This window comes from Ictalurus punctatus, chromosome 27, assembly GCF_001660625.3.
Source record: "Ictalurus punctatus breed USDA103 chromosome 27, Coco_2.0, whole genome shotgun sequence".
Lineage (NCBI taxonomy): Eukaryota > Metazoa > Chordata > Actinopteri > Siluriformes > Ictaluridae > Ictalurus > Ictalurus punctatus.
Window position 1 is genome coordinate 9,590,666 of NC_030442.2, and position 25,700 is coordinate 9,616,365.

The following is a 25,700-nucleotide window of genomic DNA, read 5'->3' on the forward strand; positions in this document are numbered from 1 at the left end:
ATGCGCTGTTTTTTTTAAAAAAGATTTATTTAAAAGCGAAAATTATTATGAATTGTTATTATTTATTTACCATTTCTATAACAAGAGCTTTACAGGGACCTGTTTGTTAAACACCTTTTGATATACCCTAACAATACACATAAAATAAGTGTTGTTCTTTACAAGAAAAAAAAAACTAAGAAAAAAAAAATTCGAATCATTGTCAGTAAGAGTTTTGGTCCATGTACCACGATTTTCCAGAAGAGTTCAGTTCCCCTGTTTCCCCTTCAGCACGCAAAATCAGCGGAAAATCATGTTTGCTACATGATAATTCAACAGAATGCGAATCGGTGAACATCACTTACCACTCTCCAGCTGATCTGCCACACCATTTGAAAGTTATTAGGCTCTAAGAGGAATAAAGAACTCCCTGTAGGTATTATAAAATAATCACCAATGGAGTGGTTGTTTATTTAGTACATAAATTAAATTATAATAAATTACATTTCATTTAATAAATGGTATTCATCTACCAATTAACCAGAAACAACCTATATAATGTCAACTAATGCTGTAATTAATGTTAATTAATTCAATCGTTTCTGTTAATTTCTAAAAACAGGAGTAGTCCAGACTCACGCTATTTATTTAACTGAAGGTGGAGTAAGCCCCGCCTCGTCTATCCTGCTTTTCGTGCTTAAGCAAACACAACCGTTTGTGTCTTGTACAAAGCAGATTTGCAGCAAGATCGAAACCAAACATAACAAAACATTACCGTGAATTAACAAATCAACTGATCTCTATAAATTTGCATTCATTTCAAGTCAGTTTGTTAAGTGAGGTGTATTCTCTCCAGACTGAGATCGATAGTCATCAGGCTAAGAGTTGCTTGATATACTATTATGTGCTTTATCTGTAGTGGTGATGATAAAACCTTCATATGATAAGCATCTAACCTCCTGCTACCCGTCTCTTTCTGTCTCTCTGGAGGCCAGGATCAGGTTCACTGATTGCAGCGGTTATTAAGCAGCTCTTAAGGTTTTGAATAATTAGCTGTGCTTCATCAGCATTCGCCTCTGGTAGCGTTTGGGAATACCTTTTAGCATACTTTAAAATATATGATGATTCGGTTCATGCTTCACTGTATCTTCACGGCTCTTTTTACAGTACCAACCCAAGAGGAAATGTCCAGTCTGACGCCAGAGTCTTCCCCCGAGTAAGTTATAACACACGTAGTCAAGTCTTTCTGTTACTTAAACTGCTTACAAAAAGCTTTCAAGCACATTCAGCCTCAAATGTTTTTTTCTCTCTATGTGTGCTAAACACATGCGAAATTGTTTAAGGCTGCGGGAAAAAAGTGTGCAACAGGACCGACGAAGGATTGCGTCTTTTAAATGAGCAAGATTTTAAGTGTTTGCCGTAATGAATACAATTGCAATGGAATCTGGGGTATTTCTAGCTAGAAGTTCAAAATACAGGAGGTGGTAATGCAAATAGGCCAATTTAGCACACATGATATGATTTACTAAAACTAGAAGTTCTTTTGGGAACAACGACTGCCTGCACTATTAATCCTACTGAAAGGCAGCTATTATATTTGCCGAAATCATTTTGCACAATTATTATTATTACTTTCATCCATAATGTCCACTATTGACGCAGTTTATTCTACTGCACGTGCAAATTGGAATTCGCTATTTTGGATCATAGTAAATGTGTATGATCATTTTAAAAGACCAATAAGGCAATATTATAACAATGCTCTTTTCTTACACATCAAAATCCTTAAATGGTGTAGTATTATTACATGTATTGTCATATTTTCACTAATGGACACAGCAAACTCATACAAACCCAAGCAACGCTTCTTAACGTTGCAAATGCGGTTTTGCTAAAATATGCCATTTTGCTATGGTTTCCCTCCACATGCCTTTTGGTTTATGTTGACATGTGCCTTAATTGTGATTCAAGTCTTGTCTCCACCCCTGTCTTGTCATTGGTATGTTTCCTGATTGTGTCCAAGTGTTCTACGTTAAGGTCATGATTAGTTTATCTAAGTTAGATATGCATTCTTTTGTTATGTTCATCGTAAATGTTTGTTACTGAGCCTATGTTTTTGGCCCCATGTTCTCTGTTCTTGGTTCCTAGTACTTCCTTGTTGTCACGTATTACAATTAAGTACAGTGATTTGATGACTGCAGGTCACCAGGTCGCAGTACTATGAAGTCTCCGGTAGGCGTTCCTACTATTTATTTATCAGTGGATGGTGCAACTAGCGTTCCACTTTTGACAACAAACCAGCTTTCTTGCAGCTAAAATGAAGTCAATATATGCATCATATCCTACAAATGAAGCAGAAGCAGTGTGTGCTCTTTGCCATAGCGGCCATCTCTCTGTGGAAAAAGCGTAAGCACCGGAGTCCATGCAACCATTCGGACTCGCAGGCAGCATGGTGGATCACGGATCACATGCACGCGACCCTAATGTCTTCATTCCCGTTGGTAGTCGCTGGAGCAAGTCGCTCCAAATTTGCATAAAGTTCAACTTTTCTCAACTTTGTTGCATCTCTGGACACGGCCACATCTAGTCGCCAACGGACGCTATTTCTCATGTTTTTTGCTGGAAGTCGCCAGCTCTCATTGAAAATGAACGGTCTCTGGTCGCTTTGTTGCTGTGAGGCGCTGTATGTGTGAACGTAGTTTTATGGTTTATCCTTTTTTGATGCTTCCTGCTTGTGATTTAACCCATGGTGTGGATTATGACTATGAATATTGGGATTTATTAAGAAAGAGCTGAATTTATGTATTATTTGTATCCTGTGTCTTCACGCATGTTACAAAAGGCATCCCAAAAATTGTGGACCTGGCAACCTCGCTTAAAAATGCCCGACTCTGGCTTGATAATCATTTTTCACTTTAATAAGTGTGCAAAGTTTAGAGTTAAACCAATTTTAAACTGAACTGAAGTAAAAGTAGTGTGCAAATATCTTCAACTTTTCCGATTCTTTCCCGTCTTTTTTTTATTTATTATTTTTTATTAATGATGTAATTATGAGGAACTTGCTGTTCTGCTTTAAAACATGAATGTTTTTGTTCCACTTACTTAACTTCATGGCTACTTGCCACTGCTGGGCCATCCAGTAGTTTTAAAGGCAGCCTTCATGTTGACTCCTCTGGTTTTAGAGAGAGTAGATCCATGCCGTGTTGGCTTCAGGCTGTCCTAGATAAGCATGCTCTGTGGCAAAATCCCAGCATGCTCCACAGTTCAAGAGGGGCGGAGAAATGAGCCATGCACCAGCCTTCAGACCTCAAACCAAAGGCCTGTGACTGGCATCCCCTAAAGCTTTCTTTTAATAGAAAAGCAGTACCAGTTCACTCACTCATCTTTCTGCAGTTCTTAACCGTCAGTTTGAGCTGTCAATCCAGTTCCAAGGCAGGAAGTTTATTAATTAGCTGCATGTTTAATGGATGCACATTATGGTGTTTGGTTTATTTGATTATTCACTTCATGCTGTTTTATTTATTTATTCTATTGTATATCTGCTCCCAGGAGGTCGACCTCAGTGAACCTGATGAGATGATTTTCCTCAGCTCTTCTATTGACAGCATACTGTATAGTCTGATTTGATCTGATCATCATGTATATCTCACATTATTAAGTGGTGTGTGTGTGTGTGTGGGTGTGTGTGTGTTTGTGTGTCAGTCCATAGCTGTCTTGCTGTGTTCAGCACTGTATGTTACACCGTGAGTGAGCTCAAGCTCTGCAAATGTCAGAAACTATGTTCGCGTGAAATGCCTTATTTACCACAGACACGATCTGTCAGGAATCTGCCTCAAGATCTGTCGCTCTTGTGATGATTTCACTGTACTTTAAAAATGTTTTTTTTTTTCTCCTCTGCCTTGTCTTTTTGAAGGGTGCAAATTCACTCACGTACAACTGACAGTTTGATTTTTCCGGCTCTTAAAAGGCATGACACGTACAGCACATTTTGCACAATATTGTGAATGTTTGTGAAGTATTTATTCCCGTTGAATTATACTCATGCATCATTTTTATCTGCATTGGAGACATCGTAGGTGTTTTCTCACTCCATGTTGGTCTTGCTTGCTTTTTCAGACTTGCGAAAAAATCTTGGTTTGGGAATTTCATCAATTTGGAGAAAGAGGAGCAGATCTTTGTGGTGATCCAGGACAAACCTCTGAGCTCGATCAAAGCTGATATTGTGCAAGCCTTTCTCTCAGTAAGTTCCGTGTGTGTGTGTGTGTGTGTGTATGTGTGTGTGTGTGTGTGTGCATTTTAGAATATGATAACTTCTTATATTTAATGTCGTAAGGACATTTGTCTTGTGTTCAATATGAACCTATTAAGAATTTCCTACCCCATTAAATTCCCATTAAAAGACCCATGGACAGGTCCAAGCTTACATTCCTCACTTTCATAATTATATACATTCTCCCATTAGTTTCACTGTAGTTACTCATTAAATTCATAGCAATTGATGAATAATATGCATGAAGTTGAATAAATAATAAGCTGGGACTTTCAGGGGTTAAAAGATTTATATTCTTTCAGAAACTTAAATAGATTTTATTTGACCATTTTAGATTTATTATGTCTTTATACCCTGAGATTCTACTGTAGGTAGAGTCACATGACCTGCAATTTACTTCAAGAGCTTATAAAAGCTGGATAAATCACTAATATTTATACAGTATGTTCTCTATATTGTAAAGTAATGTTTTATTAGTCACTAACTAGAAACTAAAAAGAACTACATAATAATTGTCTTATCTTTGGTGAAATATAACAATATAGAGAGCATCATGTAAAGAGCATTTGAATTTTAAAGTAAAGAATTAATATTGAAATGAAAATTAATATATGAATACTGGAATACAGGACACATGTTTTAGTATTCGTGCCTTCAGAAGTCTTCAGAAAATCAGCTGAAACCACCTAGAACCTACAAGTACTGTATAACGTGTTGTCACTCATACGATGTGAATTTGGGTGCTTAATTCATGCTCAATAATTTGCATAACAAGGGCATTTGATAACCTCATAACTAATAATGCATCTGTTAGTCATTTTCACATAACAGATCTCCAATTATGAAGTCTTTCTGAATAAAATTCATTACAAGTGTCCAGTTTGGGCTTTATTGAAAAAAGAACAAAACCTAAATCAACCCCTAATATGTGTTCCTTAAAATAAGGTGTTACTGATATAGGTAAAATTAAAATAAACATGGGTTAAATTAATATGAAATTATTTATTTGCTAGTTAAGGTGTTCATTTTGAAGATGTGTTTGTCTCTTATCTGAAATGCTTCAGCTTCATCACATCTGTTCTGGGATTAGTTTGTATTGTGTTTCTTTACAGGACCTCATTACTTCGTGAAGCCGCTTATAATTCTAACGCAGCCTTAATGGTGTTATAAAGAGAAGAAAAATCAGTTATGATGCTGAGACTTTATTAGACATTTCGAAATTACATTACTGATTGAAATCAGTATGCTTTGGATAGATGTGCCCTCTATTAATATTGGCACCCTTGGTGAATATGAGCAAAGAAGGCTGTGAAAATTTGTCCTTATTGATTAGCCTTTTTATCTTATTTTTTAAAAACATTCACAAAAATACTCTGCTCTCATGGATATCAAACAATTGCAAACACAACACAGGTTTGTCAAAAAAAAAAACTTTATTAAATATAGGTGTGCAACAAATATTGGCACCCCATGAATTCATATGAGAAAAATATATTTGAAGTATATTCCCATTGATATTTAACTTATTTTTAATACACCTGGGTGACTAGGAACACCTAGGAAATTGTTCAGCCATGACTTCCTGTTTCACAGGGGTATAAACATGAGGTAAAACATGGGCCAAATCCTGTTAATCATTCATAACAATGGGTAAGACCAAGGACTATAGCTGTGATGTGCTGCAAAAGGTTGCTGAGCTTCACAAAATGGGAAGTGTCTATAAGAAAATTGCACAAACATTGAAAATGCCCATTTCCACCATCAGGACAATAATTAAGAAGTTCCAGTCTCCAAGCATCACAGCTGGAGAATTGCAGAAATTTTGCGTCTTGGGGTCGGAAAGTCTCCAAAACTACAATCTGAAGTCACCTATATCACCACAAGTTGTTTGGAAGGGTTTCAAGAAAAAAGCCTCTACTCTCATCCAAAAACAAACTCAAGCATCTTCAGTTTGCCAGACACTACTGGAACTTCAGATCAGGTTCTATGGTCAGATGAAACCAAAATAGAGCTTTTTGGCAATAAACACCAGAGGTGGTTTTGGCACACACACAGAGAGGTAGGTATATGGGAAAGTTCCTCATGACCACGGTTAAATATGGTGGTTGGTCTTTAATGTTTTGGGTCTGTTTTTCTGCCAGAGGACCTGGACATTTTGTTAGGATACATGGCATCATGGACTCTATCAGATATCAACAGATATTAAATGAAAACCTGACTGCTTCTGCCAGAAAGCGTAAAATGGGCCGTGGTTGGATCTTCCAGCAGGACAATGATCCAAAACATACATGGTTTACTGAGCACAAAAACCAGGTCCTGCCATAGCCATCCCAGTCCCTGACTTGAAACCCATAGAAAACCTGTGGGCTGAACTGAAAAGGAGTCATGATACTCTATACACAGAAACCCAACCATGTCCTGACTAATCTTAAAACAGACTTGCAGAGATAAAATAATTCATTTGTTTATACAGATTAAAAGTGTCCAATAAGTTGCTTTCCAATGGAACATCTGTTTTCTGAGAGAAAGGGTTAATGTGACCTCCTAGGTCAGATCCTGGTGTTCGTAATCAGGCTCTGTGGAGAAATGGTTTTCCTCTCGCTCCTCAGATTCCCAGCCTCAGCCACAGTGTGGTTTCTCAGACGAGTTTTCGGGCGGAGTACAAGTCCACGGCCGGCCCTGCCGTCTTCCAGAAGCCTGTGAAATTTCAGGTGGACATCACCTACACGGAGAGCACGTCGGCCACCAAGGAGAACGGCATCTACTCCGTCACCTTCACCCTGCTCTCAGGTAACTACATATCAGCTACAATATTTTTTTTATGGTATTTATTTTTCCTTCTGTTTGATTTTCCTGTCTACTTCCTTCCCTCACCACCTCTCTTTTCTCGTGAAGGTTAAGACAGCCATGCTCCTCAGGGCTGCACTGGCAAAGGTTCAAGTAAAAGACACTCTTTTGCCTCATGGCATTCATTTCCTATTTTCAGTCTGTTGAATTTCAAAGGACAATCCCCTTCCATCTCTCTCGCTTTCTCTGTATTTATTCTTTCCCCATGCTCACATTCTCTCACCTATAGACTAGAGACTGAGGGGAAATGTTGCTCTATGAGTCACTGAACTTAATGTGTGCATCAGAAAGTGAGCCGTTGGCCACCACACCATAACATGCACCATGAACCCATTAGACTTTATGAGGCTGTTGCTAAGGGGAATAAAGCTGACACACAACAGCATAGAATGTATGCATTCATTTAATTAGATGGAATCGTGCAATACATTACAAATATTTAATATACTAAACGTATATGGCAGTGTATTCTATTTACTGGATTATATTCTAATTTCATATAGCAGACCATATAGTTAAACAGCTTTGAAAATGTGTGTATGTGTGTTCCGGCAGGTCCCAGCCGACGTTTCAAGCGAGTTGTGGAGACGATTCAGGCTCAGTTGTTAACTACACATGACCAGCCTGCTGTCCAGCAGCTGTCTGGTGAGCAGAAAATCCGTCCGCCAACACACACCGCCACCGCTCTCTCTCTCTCTCTCTCTCTCTCTCTCTCTCCTTTTTCTCTCTCTATTTGTCTTTCCTTATCTCTCTCTCTCTTCACCTCTTTCTCTCCTGCTTTCCGACACAGCATCGGCCGCATGCATGGCGTCCAGCCCACCATGCTCCAGCACCTTGAATGCAGCACTTTGCACTCACCAAGGTCAAATAGGTGTTTTAATGTGTTGGAAATGTTTTATGTACTGGAGATCATTTCAAATGTATTCTGCAGTGTGTATATTGAGAATAAGAGCCTTCACAGGATACAACATACCGACAGAAGAAACACTATAATTACTGTATATTAGAGCTTAAATGAGCATTTGGTCATTTTTACATCCACTTGCTTCCTGTACCATGAATTGCAGTTTCATTGAAAATATTAACTAGTCTTTTACTTTTCTGTCTTTTAAAACTGAGGAAGAGTCATATGTGGCCTTTTAAAGAAAATACACATATTCTAGCTAGGGATGGCACTAATTTCCGGGCCAGAAAAATGTCAATCAAAACACTAATATCAGGAAATATCTAATATAATGCTCATGGTTATATTATGCATCCTTGTTTTTATGATGTAGATTATATTGAGTGCACAGTATGACACAAGTCTTAAAACAGTTTAAAATATTACAGACTTCAGCTTTAATGTAGTTTCTGTTTTGCGGTTTTCTGTGTTTTTTCAGTATTTGAAATTGTTTCTAATACCAAGATGAGACGAATGCCTATTTGACCTGAGCCGAGAGCACTGAACCGCACTGAAACCCTTATTCATTCATTCTCCCTCTTGCTCCCTCACTCTCTTGCTCTCTCTCTCTCCCTCTCTCTCTCTCTCTTGCTCTCTCTCACTCTCTCTCTCTCTCTCTCTCTCTCTCTCTCCCACATGTGCACACACTCATCAGCAAATTCAATGGGCACATATTTGGAACAGATTTGGATATTTACCTTTAAATTTCTTTTAGAGTGACAGCTCCCCCTGTATCCTCATAACGAAAGTCTATATATTCTATAAAAGGATTTTGAAAAAGGAGTTTTGAAAAGCCGTATTGGTAGGACACACTCCGGGTCCACTTGGAGACGAAGAACGGATTAGGAAAGAGAGGAATTCCCTTTTGTTCTTTATCTCTGTCTGTCTCATCACATGGCTGTGCTTGTGCTTGTGCCAAATCACCTGATAACAGCTCCCTCTAGTGGCCACATGGGTTAAAATGATAGCCTGTTCTAGTTAAAGCTCTTCTACATGCAGTTTTCGGTCACTTTTAAGGTTTTTATTGATCTAAGAATTGAATACTTTGAAGTTGCTGTTTCTGCCAGAGAAAAAGAACTGTGTTCTCGTGTAATAAGCATTTCTTGTTTGTAGCTCAAGCAGAGACACAACAGCAAAAAGTTTATTTTCTGTTAAAAAAAAAAAGTAATCTACCCTGTTTCTGGTTAGACTAACCCAACACCTGTGTCAGTAGCTTCTCTGAGATAAATTCCTCTAATCTCTTATTGTATATAAAAGATGACATTCCGACTAAACGTAATATTAAGGTGTGGCCATAAAAATGAGGAAGATGTTATGAGGAATTCAGTCATCTCACCATCCTGCCAGTCTCTCCTCTGTCACCGTCACAGCCCTGCAACTTCACTTCATCTCCCATGTAGCTGAAAGCACACGTGCACATGATGTGATGGATGAATGGCTTGTGAGCACTGGTAATCACAGAGCAGCACAGCAAAGACACGAAACCCAAGACAAATCACAATTGATCCTGAAACAGTTCAGATCACAGATAACAGAACAGGAAGTGCACTCATTGGATTATTATACTAGAATAACGCATTGGAATATTAAAGGTGCAGTTTGTAATATTTAGTGCCCTCTGCTGCTTCTGAGATGAATTGTGGTTCCAGTGAAAATATTAACCTTCGAGTTTCTCCATGTTTCAGACAGAGCGTCTGGGAATAGCGCTAATTTCCGAGCCGGAAAATAGTCAACGCTTGAAGAGAGTAACCAGATCTATTGCGTGTGTAAATTGCAAATCACATTTTTCTAAGGAATATAATAATCACGTCTAGAAACAATGATCAGCATTATAAACTGTAATGTTATTATTACAAACTGCACCTTTAAAGTAATACTGTTGTTATTACAAAATGCACCTTTAAAAGAGTACTGCTATTATTACAAACTTCTTGCTTTAAAGAGTACTGCTATTATTACAAACTTCAGCTTTAAAGAGTACTGCTATTATTATAAACTTCATCTTTAAAGAGTACTGCTATTATTACAAACTGCACCCTTAAAGTAATACTGTTGTTATTACAAACTTCAGCTTTAAAAGAGTATTGCTATTATTACAAACTTCAGCTTTAAAAGAGTATTGCTATTATTACAAACTTCAGCTTTAAAAGAGTACTGCTATTATTACAAACTGCACCTTTAAAAGATTCCTGCTATTGTTCATTGTGCACCTTTAAAATAGTACCTTTGTTGTTATTACAAAGTGCACTTTTATAAGAGTTCTGTTGTTAATATTTCAAAGTGCACCTTTAAAAGATTCCTACTATTATTACACACTTCACCTTTAATATAGTACTGCTATTATTACAAACTACACCTTTTTATGAGTACTGTTAGTATTACTAGCTGCACATTTGAAGGCGTCCTGTACTGTAAATATGACAAGTTGCACCTTTAAGAGTTCTGTTATTATTGCATACTGCACCTTTAAACAAATTCTGTTATTGCTATTACTAACTACACCTTTAAAATAGTACTGTTGTTATTACAGACTGTATCTTTAAAAGACATAAATAATTATATGCTAAGTGGTGTGAATGAAGCTGAGAGTTTTATTACCATGTTGTAATAGTGTTATTATGTTATTATAACGTCTATTATTGATCTGACAGGCAAACATTCCAAGAGTGGTAAGAGATTTCTCTAATTTATAATGAATGTAGCACTTTTTTATTATTATTTCGAGCACTAGTTTAAATAACGATTATATCTTAATATGAGCACTTTATCTGTGCACACTTTCCTTTCACTCACATAAGTCTCGATTCATGAAAGTTTAAAGTCTCCCATCCAAAGGCGTTTCGGCACTCATGCATACTTTATGGTGTTTTTCCTGCCTTAGTTTAATTCTTGCATCATTCTGCTTTAAGGTGCAGTGTGCAGGTTCTGAGGCAGCCGAGCTCAACTAGAGCTTTCAGTCATCCCGTCTTCGGAAGGAGTGCTTTTTAAATCAGAACTCTCAGAATACTATGATAGTTTTTTTTTTAATCCTAAGCCTCTATTTGAGTTTATCTAGAGTATTTTGGATTATAATTGTGTTGTTATCCTGTGCTGACTTGCTGTCTATTTCATGTCCCACTGTATAGATTCAAACACGCTTTGGAAGGGTATTGCTGTCTCTGTGACCTACTTAACCACTTAACTAGCAGCTTGTTAGATAAAGCAGTGCCACACTATTAACATTGCACTCTTTTAGAGCCGTGTTTATGCTATGAATATTTAAATGTCCTGCATCCAGCATTTATCTTATGCAAGGAATATAACGAGTCAAGGGGTGTTCTATTATTCAAGTTTTACTTGCTATAATCAGCTAAATTGCAAGGAGATCAGTGACAATTTTAATGATTCAAAAGGCATTGCATAATTAATGTAGCTTTAAATCGCATACAATAATCAGTTGTATCACTGAGGCCACTGGATTGCACCATATACATCTACAATGACTCAGCTGTGCTAGATAGCAGTATTAATAATACATTTGATTTGTATAGCATCTTTCAGTAGCCTAAAAATGATTACAGTGCATAAAAGTAGCATTAATTAATTAATTGATTGATTTATTTAAAGAGCAGAGGATAAGCAGAAAGGTCGGCTTGTGGTAGGTATCTTTGGGTCACGGCACATTCATGGAATTTTCCTCCAGAGCAAATGGACCAGAGTCTCTAGGTGTTAGATGGAACTGTGTGAAAAGAATGCAGTTCAGATTCAGCAGCAATGGGGAAAAAAGGCCTGATACAGAGACAAGTGCTGCAATTGAAACAATCTTCTGTAGTGCTCGCTCGTCTACAGTTTAAAGGCGAGAGAGAGGGAGAGAGAGAGAGATCTCTCACGATATAGATCTCATAATTATAGCCTGTCCTAAGTTCACCCAAAACATTCTGAAGACTTTTTGATTTTATTTTCCAGGTTTTATATAAATAGGTGAATATTATTCGATAGGTGGTGAGGTTTTACTTGTCCCCTTATAGAGAAGTTCACCTGATCATCTTTATCCAATCCTAACATTTCTATCCTGATGGTGGTCTCTTCCAGGATGATCCCCTGCTCATTCACAGGGCACAAGTGCTGGCTGAATGATTTGATGAGTATAAAAATGATGTAAATTAAATTCCGATTAAAATTTTATTGGTCACATATACACAACCATACACAGTACGACGTGCGGTGAAATGCTTTTTTTTTATTGCCTGTGACATAAAAATAGAATGTACGTAAACCAGAATTTACCACTATACCAGGTAGGAAAGAAAAAAAATATTTTTTAAATATGATATAAGGGATGCAAAGATCAGTTACGGCTGTATTTTGAATAAGGTGCAGATGTGTGTAGTTGTTTGCGCCATATCTACTGTGTAACATCAGGCTGAGGTAGTGGGTGGTGTGCAAAAAAGTCCAAGCCCAAGCTTTAGTCCTACCACATACCATATATGGTATGACATTCACAATCACCAGCTCTCAAACCAGTTGATCACCTATGGGAGATTGTAGACAGTGGGACATGTTAGACAGCGCTCTGCACCACCATCATCAAAACACCAACTGAAAAAGTATTTTTTCTGGCTGTTCTGATGGCTCATGGTGGCCTGATGCTTTATTAAGGCACATTGTGTTGCCCCCCCCCCCCCCCCCCCCCCCCCCTTAAATGTTCGCCCATTTGTACAGAATGGTTTGGTTTTGACGTGTTGGAGTGTTGCACTGCACCTTTAAAAGAATACTGCTATTTACACTTAAAGGAATTCTCCAGGGTTTTTCCACCTGATCTTGAACTTCTGCATGTGTATCTATAGCGTGTGTTCGAATTCCATTGGACAGTTTTTCTGACACGTCTCCTTATGAAGAAAACCTGTTTACTTAAGACTCATTTGTAATGGAAGGCGGTTGTTATTCAATTTAAAATCAAACTTATATAGAAGCCATATGTATAAAATCTGTATAATTCATCCTTTTAGACATGCGATGAATTTATCAGAGTTCCTGTTACCACCCAAAATGGATTATTTCCTATAATAGCAAACCTCAACATGTTTTACTCAGCTCTAAATCTCTCTTTTCTCTGTTTTCAAGTTAATCAGACAAAAAAAAAAAGCATGATATTGAGAAACTGCAAAGTCGAATGTCCTGAAGACTCTTCCATGTCAAAAACTGTTCCAAAAGAAAATCAAATTCCTCACAGAAAACTCACTTAAACAAGTTTTTAAATCCGTTTATGTGTTTAGTGTAACAGTTGTCTCAGTTTGATCCTAAGCTCAGTTTATGTCTGTGTGGAGTTTGGCATGTTCTCCCTGTGACCATTTTTTTCTTCCAACTTCTTAAAAAACGTCTGGGTTACGCCCGAGAAGGGAACGAGACGTTGTGTTTAGCATAACACTATGGGAGCGTCCATAGTGTTATACTAAACGTAATGTTGAGTTCCCTTTGAAAGGGAGCATGCCAGTAGATAGATAGCTGATTATCCTCAATTGCCCCTAAGTCTGCATGAGCTCAAGCACTGCAACCCTGACCAGGATAAAGCACTTACTGCACACTTACAATGCACGAATGAATGAGTGAATTTTGTGTAAACATTTCTTCTTTTTTTCTTCTTTTTCAGTGAAAAATGTCAAAATTGTTGTGTGTGTGGTACAGTACAGATATACAGTATAGATATACACTACAGATGCACTGGTTAGGGAGTAGGCTGAAAATCAGTGAAGTATTTCTTTAAAGGGCAGTCTCATGAATGCATGACCGTGAATGCACCTGAAAACAAACATACCACTATAAAAGCAAAAGTAAAGCCTGCACTGATAAGACTGTTTACTGGGTCCTACCGTAAATGTCAACATGAATAGTTACAATGCCATTTATTTTCATCTCATCCAGACAAGATCAAATAGGGGACTGTTTAAAGCCTCATGACATAGTTCAGTTTTGTGGAATGATGAGACTGTGATTCTATGTTACGTGTGTATGTGAGAGAGAGAAAGAGAGAGAGAGAGAGAGTGTGAGTGTGACGAGGCTTTACATTTCTCATTTATCTTGTCTCCTCACTCTCATTGTGTCCTCTTCCTCGTGATCCACATTGTTCATTTGTTTGTTCACTCTCTCTCTCTGTCTCTCTGTCGTTCTTCTCTTCCCGGTGTGTACCCAGGCAGCCCGTTGACTAGCTTCTTTGACGTAATTAAACAGCTCTTTTCAGACGAGAAGTCCGGGCAGGTGTCACAGCCCCCCGGCACGCCCAAGCAGCAGAAGTCCGACTCTAATGCCTCCAAGAGCAAAGACAAAACCAGGGTGATACCTTCAGTCGGGACACAGGAGCAGCCTTAAAACCAGGAGTGTTAGTAGATGACTAGATTTTTTTCTAGTCCACTCTTTAATTTCTAAATAAATATCCACAACACTCTTGACTTGATAAAAGTCAATCAAAACCCTTAATAAACTTTTTTTTTTTTTTTTTTTTTTTTTTACCTTGGGATGATTCCTGCAGTAGAACATCAACTGGAGGCACATCTGGATGTTCTTTGATTCTTTACCAAAATGTCTTATTACTCTCTTGCATTGCATTTCATGTTTCTTGTGTCTTTCTGTTCCATTTTGTGATGCCTTTTGCACATTTCTGCTGCCAGGGATTATCCAGAAAACGTGTTAGAACCCGACTGCTGCTCTCGCATGAGCTTCGTGTACAGTATGTTGATGGAAGGCACATTACACAGCAAGTACAAGCTACGGATGGATGCTCCTCAACACCGATTCGCACCAAACCAACGTGATTCATTCACCGTTCACCTTCTTCTCTCTTACTCAGAGCTACATCTGTCTGAAAAATTGACAAAAGCCTTAAAAAAAATCTAATCCACAAATGTTGCAATTCTTATTTCATGGCATTTCATATTCCTTTAATCTCTGTATTCTCTCTATTGGCTGTTGTTTATCCCCTTTACACACACACACTCACACACTGAGAAGAAGAAGCAGAGGGTGAAGTGGACATTAAGGCATTTGAGGAGCAGCCCACACGGACTCTCGTTAGATTGTAATTCTTTTCGATGTAGTGTTTCTTTATGAATGACAGAATTGAACTATTTTATGAACTCTGTGTCATTGCTGTACAAGATTTTGAAATCTTATTTGGAAAATAATATGGCCGAGCCTATTCCGGGGTGCTTTGGGATGGGATCAGAAAGGGGAAATGTTTCAGTAAATGCTCTATTCTCTTGTACAGCCTGTAATACAGTATGTTCTTTATGTAAACCTCGTCTAGTTGTGACTCTGCTTGGACTGATTATGTTGCCTTTTTTTTTTCTCTCCATGTAGTGATGAAATATTTTGTCACCTTTGAATGAAATGATGCAGAATGATTTACTTTTGATGTCCATTTTGCATTTTTGAAGAAAAAAAAATCTTTTTGGAGAAGCATCTGCAGGATTCAGAGAACTTTGGCCATAATTGTGTATAATTTTATAACTTATTTATCATTGTGTTTTTATTTGTTCTTGTTCTTATTGTTTGTTAATTTATGCAGCTGGGACTATTTATAAACCAAATTCAAGTAGTTTAGTGTTCGTATCGGAGCTATTTGTCAAATTGTTTGCATTTGTTTTTGTCATTTGTTATTTGTTAGGACTCATCTGAATTTTGTGAACAAAGCACTCTTTCTTTTCTGGCTTTGAGCAGAAAAAGAGCTTGTAGTATATGTTAAATTATTTACCAGTAATTTAAGAATGTAGACTTAGCCTCTACGCGGGATGGGGCGGGTATAACGTTATGAACTCTTGCTATTTGTCACTTTTTAAATCTCATAGTGTGTGTTCAAACAGATCAAAACACTTGAACCATGTGATGTAAATAGATAACTTTGCCAATGAGTTTCTTAAGGCACCAAGGGGATCGTCCTGCTCATGGCTGTGTTCTCGTATTTGCCGTTTGCATGTCAGACATCCAGCTTTTCTCTGCATGATGATGATGTATATGTTCAATTTGCCCTCTCTTGTGCTTCCCCCCCTCTCTTTTCCCCCCATTTTTTAATCAGAATGACTGAATTATTTTTCTCTTCACTTTTTTTTGGTTTTTATGTTTATGTTCACGTCTCATTCCCTTCTTGTTCTTTAGTATTTTTTGTCCCTTCGGTTCTGTATTGTTTTCTCTGAGAGGGTGTGCTGATGTCATAACCCACCTTGTTGCAGGTGCGCATCCACAACACGGCAGAATTCAGATAAAGAGAAATAAACTAAGCAATACCTATTCTTATCCTTCCTATTTTCTACTTTGAGAGAAAATATAAGCTGGAATACAGATTGTTTAATATGAGCAGGTAAACAAAAACAACAACAAAAAAAAACAATGTATCCCCTTGTAACTACTGTGAATGAATTCAGTGCAAACAGAAATAAATCCATTGGATTCTTTGGATTCGTGCATCAGTCATGAACGTATAGATTAGCTTGGATGTGAAAATTTGTTTATTGAAAAGCTTTTGAATGACATTTGGCAGATGATTTTATTCAAAAGTGATTACCGTGAGGCAGGATACTTTCCAAGCATGAAGCTGAGCCTAACATTGGCAATCCTGGGACTGAAACTAACACCCTTCTAGTAATAGCTCATAAATGTAACCCTTTAAAAACCTAGAACTTGCTGGTCAGTCCAGATTTACATTCAATACCGCTGTAATGTCAAATATTTCCTAATACTTTCACTGTAGTTACAGCATAATACAATTTAAAAAGATTAAATAAATGAGTAACAATAGGACACATAAATGGGTTAAATGCTGGACGACAATCTTTTAAAAAAGGGTTCTTTGCATGTTGAATGGTTCTAACTTTCTAAAGGGAACCTTTTCTGAAAGAAAAAACCTCTGGTGTCACGTTCTACATAAAACTCTCATAGGGAAAATCCAAAGAAGGTGCTAGAACTTACCATTTCCATGTATTTGTAATAATGTCAATAATAATAATAATAATAATAATGATAATAATAATAAAGAAAGCATGAGTACAAACTATTATATATACAATAAATTAGTCTTTACAAATGGTTAAAAAGTACCAGCATGCCACTTGTGTAATACACACAATACATATATTTACACTATAAAACGCTATGTATAGAAAAGTATGTACAGGTTATACTACAGGGTGTCTGAAAAGTCAGGAACCAATTGGAATCTGAGTGTAAGGGTGCAAATGTAGAGTATATGTTGTTAGTAATAATAATAATAAATACAAAATTAAGTATATGTAGTCTTTCTCTCATTGGTTTCTGACTTTTGGGCCACCCTGTACCTTAAACACAAGTATTTGATTCACATTTTATCCACTAGAGGGCACTATTGTATGGCATCTGCTTTTCTGCTGTATGGATACTGTATGTGTGCCATTTTATAGGAAAGTATTAAATTGCATAAATGAGTTTAATGTCCAAAATGCACCTCTAGACAGTTGATAGATTCAGCTTCAACAGCATGGAGAAGTAAGCTGAAAGAAGACACTGCCTATCTGTCCAACGTTCCAGACCCGACTCTCGGATTATCCCATTCCCTTCACCCTGTTCCTGAGCGGCAGAGAGAGCGAAGTCTGAAGATAAGGGCTTCCTGCAGGTCCTCCAGAGTTTCTCTGCACCTGGGTCCCAGCAGCAGCTCTTCAAAGTCTCGTCTCTGCAGCATGACGGGCATATTCTGCAGGAAGAAGCTTTGGCAGAAGGCAGCCAGCTCCATCGCATCACTCGCCTTTTACAAAGAAACAACAAATGCCAAGGAAGAATGTCATTAACGTTATACACTCTAACAAATTTGGGTTGTCAGTAAAATACTGCAAAATTTCCAGTAAACAACTGTACGGTGAAGTACTACTTTAAGTTAATGTTGTATTAAATTAAATATAACTTGCTCATTTGTTTGATGCAGGATACAACTGAGCTCAAGGTTACGCTTGCATTGATTCAGCTACTTCTACTACTGAATAAACTCCGATAAAACTCCACTGCATTCAATCAATGCAAGTTAGTTGAGCTAGTTATGGCTCAGTGGTTAAGGTTTTGAGTCAGATACAGTAAGGTGGTCATGTGTTCAAATCCCAGCACCATCAAACTGCCTCGAGCAAGACCCTTCAGCTCAGTTGTATCCTGCATCAACCAAATGACTGAATGTACTCATTATGTGTTATTTTATATTATGTAAGATATTACAGTTCTGTACTGTAAATGTGTTTTACAGTTGTTTACTGTCAATTTTACAGTACTTTATTGGCAACCCAGGCATGTAAGTAATTACTGTTAAAACCAGTTCGGACTAAGAAACAAACAGTGAGTTTTATTTTGCAGATGTGGCTTGAGATAAGTGTTCTCACCACAGCTGCATGGAAGATGGACACGGCATTTTGGACGGTCATCCTCTCAGCGCTGTGTATTTCACACACCCTCTTCAGAGCCCCGAGCTGGAAGGAGTCAGCCACTGGCAGGAGCTGGAAAAAAAAAAAAAAAGACATCCATGATGAATTAACCCATATACAGATACTCCAGCGTAATCACTACTGTATCTCTAACTATGTGTGATTAGCACTGAAAATAATTTCCTTTACTGAGAAAAGAAGAGAAAACCTATTAATTCAAAACTTATGTGTAGTAATAAGGCTAAGTAATGAAAAGTAGGAGAGACCACACCAAGTTCAGCTTACATTTTACTTTCTGCTAATGAGAAGTGATGCATTTTGGCGGCTACAAATAGGAGTGAGTGACGGTGTCATGATGTTTCTTTTCCTGGGAAACATCAGTGTTTTTTTGTTCCATATATTTATTTCTACTTGTTTTAGTGCTACATTCTCAAAACGTTCGGTTTACCCGATACATCAAGTCATTTTAAACCTGTAACACAGGCAGCAGAAATCGTTAAGAGAGAAACATTGACACTAGGAGACGGTGATGTACTACATGCATGCATTTTCTACACAGTATTTTAGATTTAGTCATCTGAATTGTGATTTTGAGTGGTATGTTCTGTAGCTAGCTTGTGTGGATATCAGATTAGCTTGATTCTAACACTGAAGTGATAAACATCAGTAAACTAAAACAGGAACAGCCACAAGTAAGAACCGTACAGCATGTTGAGTGATGTAAGACGATAAATGGCTGCCAGTATGAGCGCAGGATAGGGCCAGTTTTTTTATGTAGTCTATACAAATTTATGCAAAATGCATATTTGTGGAGTCTTCCAGCAATGCTTTTTTTTTTTTTTTTTTTAATTGAAGCTCTAAATGTGTATCAGTTCTTCATTCTAAGATGGGACTACTTTTTGTGAGTTAATAATTTCAGGTTATGTGTAAACAGTCTAGCTGTGTGGATCTAATTGTTCATAGGTACCACAAAACCTTGATACAACTACTGTACACAAGAACATTATTTCATATCTGTGTCATCCTGAGACATTTATTGTTAGATTCATGGGTGGAATTTTGAATTTGCATTAGATTATCACAGCAAAGTTCAATAACTGCCCTCAGGCTTCCATTATAGTGAGTTCTTTTCTCAGAACAGGAAAATGTACCAAAATTCTTAGCTATAGTAATTACAAATATGCTACAGACGCAGTGGATAGAGATTATGTTACAAAACACGCACATATACAAAACACTAGAGAATTACTTTACTCTAATTAGTTTACTGGAAATGCATTTCTTTTGGGGATTGGGCAAGGCTTTTTTTGTACAAATTGGGCCCCAGACCAGTATTTACTTAAAATAATCAATGGCATAGTGGTGTGATGTGGCCTGACATGAAACAGTTTCTAATAACACATTCTGGAGTGTTTTCATTAATTCTTTCATTCATACAGTCATACATACATACAGTCATTCATTAATTCATTCATACATACAGACATTCATACATGCAGTCATTCATACAGCCATACATACATCCAAGCAGTCATTCAGACATCCATTCATACATACATACATACATACATTCAGACATTCATTCAGATAGTCATTCATACATTCATTCATACAGCCATACATACATCCATGCAGTCATTCAGACATTCATTCATACATACATACATACATACATTCAGACATTCATTCAGATAGTCATTCATACATTCATTCATACAATCATACATGCATACATTCAGACATTCATTCAGATAGTCATTCATATATTCATACATACATATATACATACATACATACATACATACATACATACATACAGTCATCATTCATACAATCATACATTCATACAGGCATACATTCATACATACAGTCATTCATTCATACAGGCATACATACATACATACATACATACATATAGTCAATTAAAAATCCCGCATACATACATATATACATACATTCTTACAGGCATACATACATATATACGTACATACAGTCATTCATACATTCCTTCATACATACAGTCATACATACTTTCAGTCATTAATACATTCATGCATACAGTCATACATAGATAGAATGATGTAATGTACTTTTTATCATTCATTCATTCATTCACTCAAACAGTCATACACTCAGACGTACACACATAGAATGATGTAGTGTACTTTATAGAACATCCACAAAACAATCACTTGCATTGATGTATACAGTTATTCATTCAGCAACCTCTTTTTTTCTTACTCGACATTAATAAAAGACAAAATTGCAGCTTGTCATGTTACTGAGAAACTGCAACGTGCAAAGCTCTCGTTTATGCAAACTGCCCCACCTCAGAAACGTTACAGCTTTACCTCTGACTGTTACAAACCACTGACACTGGAGACTCCTTCCAAAAATGCTAAATATATTTCACCATCAACAATTACAATTTTTAAGTCTATTTTTGTGGCACGTCTGCCGTGCGGGTCCTTGTGAATGTGCTGTTACTATAGAAACAATAATGTATTAGATCGAGAGCATTAATATAAACCTTGCAGCCAGAAATACTTTCTGAGAAAATTCATCAGCACCATCTGACCAATCAGAATCAATAATTCAACAGTGTTGTGGTACATAATTCAGTGATACCGGTACTGAGCCTCCAGTGCTCCACATGCAGACTTGATTGATAGATATAGTTGAAGGTTCTCTCACCTCTAACATATCAGAGACGGCTGCATCCGAGTTCTCTGCTCCTCCACCATACAGGTGAGACATCAGCATCTGAAATACCAATTTTAAGCTTTTTGTAAACAAAAAAATATTAATTTAAACACTGTTTATGTCACGGTGTTGCGTTTTGCTTGTTGTTTCACCTGAAAAGTGCTGTGCTTGATGTCCGTGATCTCGACAATATGATCTGTGCCATTTGATTCGTTAAAGCTGAGCAAATCTTTGAACCTTATTTGGGACACAAGGAGCGGACGTTTGAGTATACTGTATAATTACATAATCACTAGCATGCAGTGGTATTGCTTGTAAAGCTGAGCTTGTTTTAATATCCAACCTCTGTGATGCAGACATGAGGAGCACTCTGTGTGCGTAGAATGGCCTGCCTTCCACCAGGAACGTCACATCTGACATCTCGGAGTTATTCAGGAAATGGATGTCTGTTGGTCAGCAAGGCATTTTGCATTAGATTTATGATATTTGCCAAGCCCAATGGGAAATAATCAAAACTATTCTAATCTTTCATATTTTGAACTTGTGGGGGAGTACTGAAGATTCGTCTTTGGGAAATGTGGATTCATATGATAATGAGAGCTATATTTCGGGGAAATAGGGGTTAATATGAAGCAGAAAAAACACTGGTCAGAAGGGGTTGATTAATTTTATATACAGTAACAGCAGCTGTAAATATTATATTAGCATACTTGTTCTACTATGTTATTATTTCTACTGACACAGGGACTTGTATTGGTGTACGCTCCACATAAATAGATAAAAAATAAATCATGTGTAATCGTTGATATGGTGAGGCTTTCTGTAAAGAGGCATTTCTGAAAGCACTTCAAAAATTACAGGTAATGCTTTCAGCATGAAGGTTTGTGGTTTCTTGGTAACATAAGTGACTTCATGAAACAGAAAAAAAGAAGACTGATGAACTATCTTGTTTCACGGAAGTTACAAATCATTAAAATGTAACTATACACTGATTTAAAAAAAAAGTTCAACGAGTCATTCCTTAATTCATTTTTAAAAAATGTATTCATTGGCATTTTTTAATGGTATAAGAGAAATAAAATGGGTTGCACCTCGTCACCCAATCACTGATTGTTTTCCTATAATAGCACGCAGCGTTTTATTATTTACATAATGTCTTAAATGCAAAGGTTATTCCATGGTGTTTGGATCACATGTAGGAATATACAGGATAGGCTTGTGATTGATCATAAATCTGTGAGTATGAGCTGAAGTGTCTTACCCAGCTGAGCTGCTGATGTGTTCCTCAGGTCTGGAATAGGAGGCAGAGGAGCAGAGCCAAAGCAGTGACTAAACACAGATCCCAGCTTCTCACGGATCTCTTTATTCTGAAGGGGAAAACAGACATTTGTAAGCTTACAGCTACCACTGGCAAAGTCTGTTATTATAAACACTGTTTAAACAAAGAGGTAAAAAGGGAGTAGTGCTCCAGTGAAGCCTGATTGTGCTTACCAGATCAAATATATAAACATTTCTACTGGAAGTGTGATTTAGTTCATAAACAGACTTAATCTGTGTTGAAAGTCTTGCCTGTTTGTTAGATTTATTTACCTTGGTGGTTGCGATGATGGAGAAGAGCAGTGGAAGGCCATCAGAGATCAGATCCTCGCAGTGTTTCTCCTCCCACAGAGAGCTGAAGTCGTTCAGGAGGGAGAGAGTTAACTCAGCTCTGGACTGAAGCTGTGCTGCGTGCAGAGACTCCAGCCACATGTGTAACCTCCATGGTACACCTGGAACGAACACACACACACACACACACACACACACACACACACACACACACACACACACACGTGTTAAATCTATCTGAAAGTACATAGAAATATTAAGTTACATGTCTGTGTTTTGTATGGGACACCTTAATAAGGACTCTTGTATTGTTAACCTCCATACTCTCAACAAGCTGTTTGTATTTCTGTTTATCTGCATGTCCAGCTGTCTGTTTTTTATGTTTGTCCATCTGCTTATCTATTGGCCTATTCATTTGCCTGTCTAATCTATCCATTTGTCATTCCACTCATCTACATTGTTTGGTTACATTTCTGTACATTTGTTTGTCTATCCAAATTTATTATTTGTCTGGATGCCTAACTACTGTAATTATTATATATTTCAACCCATCTGTCTGCCTGTCTACCCATCTATTTATATGTCCACCTGTCTGACTATCAGTCTGTTTACTTGCCTACTTGTCTTCCTGTCTACTTGTCTATGTCTACCTCTCTACCCATCAGTATGGCCTGTCTACCCATCTGTCTGTATGTCCACCTGTCTAACTACCAGTCTGCCTTTCTACCCATCTTCATGTAGACAGCTCCTGCTTCAGGCCATACCCAGTGCTCGAAGCTCCATGGTGACATCCAGGTAGCCGTGCTCTGCGCTGTGAAGGCTGGCCTCCTGCAGGGCTCGGATTCGGGCCTTGGTCAGCGGTGGGACTATCCCCGCACTGGGAGTGGATATAGAGTGACGCTCTGGCCTCTGTACCTGTTCCACACCTTCAGCCAGAATCTCCTCCAGAGAAAGCACATCCTCCTGCAGCCGCCTGGGCTGGCTCAGTAGCTTCCTCAGCACGTTCCTAACACAGACAACAGCATGAGAAAAAGCAGACTTTGGCATTGCATGGCATGCCTTTTGCTAGTGTGAATGGGTGAATATGCAAAATAAGCTTGGACTCCAAATACTATATTGTTAATAATCTACCTGTGTCCATGTGCTGCAGCTTGACTGAAGCAGTTCATATCCTCATACAGTGATGTCAGAGAACTCCCGCTGTGCACTCGAAACATGGGGTCTGCACCACGGGACAAGAGCAGGCTGACCATCTCATAGTTTCCTAAACCCATCCCCAAAAAATACATACATACATACATACAAAAATAAATAAATAAATAAATAATTGTAGTAAAACTTTTTGAAAAGCTGTGTCACATTTACATATAAAACTAAGTTGTTAACCAAGTTTGCGTGTTCACTATTCCTTTATGCGCAATTCGTACCTGCAGCAGATGCCAGCTGCAGCGGTGTCTCTGCTGAGCACTGGTGCCCGCTCTTGTGATCACGGCCCTCCACATCGGCCCCCATATCCAACAGCAGCTGAAATAGTTACAAATTCATATTTAACATGATAAACATTAGAACCCTCTGCTGTCAGGTTTCTTTCACTAGAAAAATAATACAATGCATTGGGTATGTGCGTATGAGGATCTACAGCTTACCTGTACCACTGATAAATTTCCATACAGCACAGCGAAGGTTAGTGCCACCCAGTGGCGACTGTCAGGGTGAACAGATGGGTGTTTGGATGAGCAGCTTGGTACCTGCAGTGAAGGGCAAGAACAATCACGATTGCTAGTTAAAGCAATATTATACTCACTATTATATTATTATAAATAATCATGTGATGTTAATTATATATAACAATGTTATATATAACAAAGTCCTCTCTACAGTACGTATCACTGTTTACCCCTACATCCAGATTAGCGCCTGCGTGAATGAGCATGTGGACCAGAGCTTCATCTCCTGCTGAGCAGGCATACATCAGAGGAGTCATGCCCTAAACACACACACAGTTAATTAATCGTTTATGAATAGTTAAGAGTTTCTATCTTCCTGGAGAGGCTCTACATGAAACAATCTCTGAAAGGGAAACATGTTAAATTCTAGATAGAAACTTTAGGGTACTATATTTACACTTTCCCCACCCAAAAGTGCAAATTTCCAAGTGACAAAAACCGTGATCAGCATGGTTAGCACTACATTACTTTGTAATAATCATTTATAAGAATTTTTTTTTTTTTTTTTTTTACACTTATTGATATTGTTGGAAGGGGGTCATAGCTCGTTTGCCTCACACCTCCAGGGCTGGGAGCTCGAATCCCGCCTCCACGCCCTGTTCACAGAGTTGGCATGTCTCCCCGTGCTTAGGGGGTTTCCTCCGGGTACTCCAGTTTCCTCCCCCATCCAAAGACATGCATTGTAGGCTGACTGGAATTTCCAAATTGTTCGTGGTGTGTGAATGTGTGTGCGATTATGCCCTGAAATGGGTTGGCACCCCTTGTACTCTGAGTTCCCTGGGATAGGCTCCAGGCTTCCCCAGGACCCTGGGTAGGATAATCACTATGGAAAATAGAAGGATATTGCTGGAGCTTTTCTTAATATTATGGACCAATTTTAATATTTAATCATGGGCATAGTTATATTTGACTTTAGATGTTTTACTTATTTTATTTTATTTAGGTTGTATTGCTATATTTTGGAAACTATGCCCAATTATTTCATTAAGAGTGCAGCTTACAAAGTTAAAATGTGTTTCTAGACCTATTATAATAATAATAATAATAATAATAATAATAATATTTTCAAAGATATTTCAGAAGAAAAAAATTCATAATATTGTCATTCAGTGGATCAGTCTCGTGTCCACATTTTAGGCTTCTGTTTATATTTTCCAGACTCCTGGATATTAGCTTCAGAATGAAAGGGGGTGTTTGGGAGGGGAGTGGAAGGTTTG

General features: G+C 37.7%; 2 protein-coding genes across 2 annotated transcripts in view; one reads left to right on the forward strand and one right to left on the reverse strand.

Moving 5' to 3' along the window:
• brsk2b (BR serine/threonine kinase 2b) overlaps window positions 1–16,298 on the forward strand; it is a 177,622-nt gene extending 161,324 nt beyond the window's left edge. Inside the window, exons 17-21 of the mRNA XM_053676633.1 lie at window positions 1,147–1,195; window positions 4,096–4,219; window positions 6,859–7,039; window positions 7,652–7,741; window positions 14,209–16,298. Of these exons, the coding sequence (XP_053532608.1) occupies window positions 1,147–1,195; window positions 4,096–4,219; window positions 6,859–7,039; window positions 7,652–7,741; window positions 14,209–14,384 (620 nt within the window). The 3' untranslated portion in view covers window positions 14,385–16,298. The remainder of the gene's footprint in view (window positions 1–1,146; window positions 1,196–4,095; window positions 4,220–6,858; window positions 7,040–7,651; window positions 7,742–14,208) is intronic.
• A 200-nt stretch (window positions 16,299–16,498) lies between these two features.
• abtb2a (ankyrin repeat and BTB (POZ) domain containing 2a) overlaps window positions 16,499–25,700 on the reverse strand; it is a 28,846-nt gene continuing 19,644 nt past the window's right edge. Inside the window, exons 6-17 of the mRNA XM_017459329.3 lie at window positions 24,654–24,743; window positions 24,403–24,504; window positions 24,184–24,280; window positions 23,888–24,020; window positions 23,521–23,762; window positions 22,739–22,917; window positions 22,410–22,515; window positions 21,492–21,594; window positions 21,301–21,385; window positions 21,140–21,208; window positions 18,404–18,517; window positions 16,499–17,784 (exon numbers count right to left, since the gene is read on the reverse strand). Coding sequence (XP_017314818.1) covers window positions 17,599–17,784; window positions 18,404–18,517; window positions 21,140–21,208; window positions 21,301–21,385; window positions 21,492–21,594; window positions 22,410–22,515; window positions 22,739–22,917; window positions 23,521–23,762; window positions 23,888–24,020; window positions 24,184–24,280; window positions 24,403–24,504; window positions 24,654–24,743 — 1,506 coding nt within the window. The 3' untranslated portion in view covers window positions 16,499–17,598. The remainder of the gene's footprint in view (window positions 17,785–18,403; window positions 18,518–21,139; window positions 21,209–21,300; window positions 21,386–21,491; window positions 21,595–22,409; window positions 22,516–22,738; window positions 22,918–23,520; window positions 23,763–23,887; window positions 24,021–24,183; window positions 24,281–24,402; window positions 24,505–24,653; window positions 24,744–25,700) is intronic.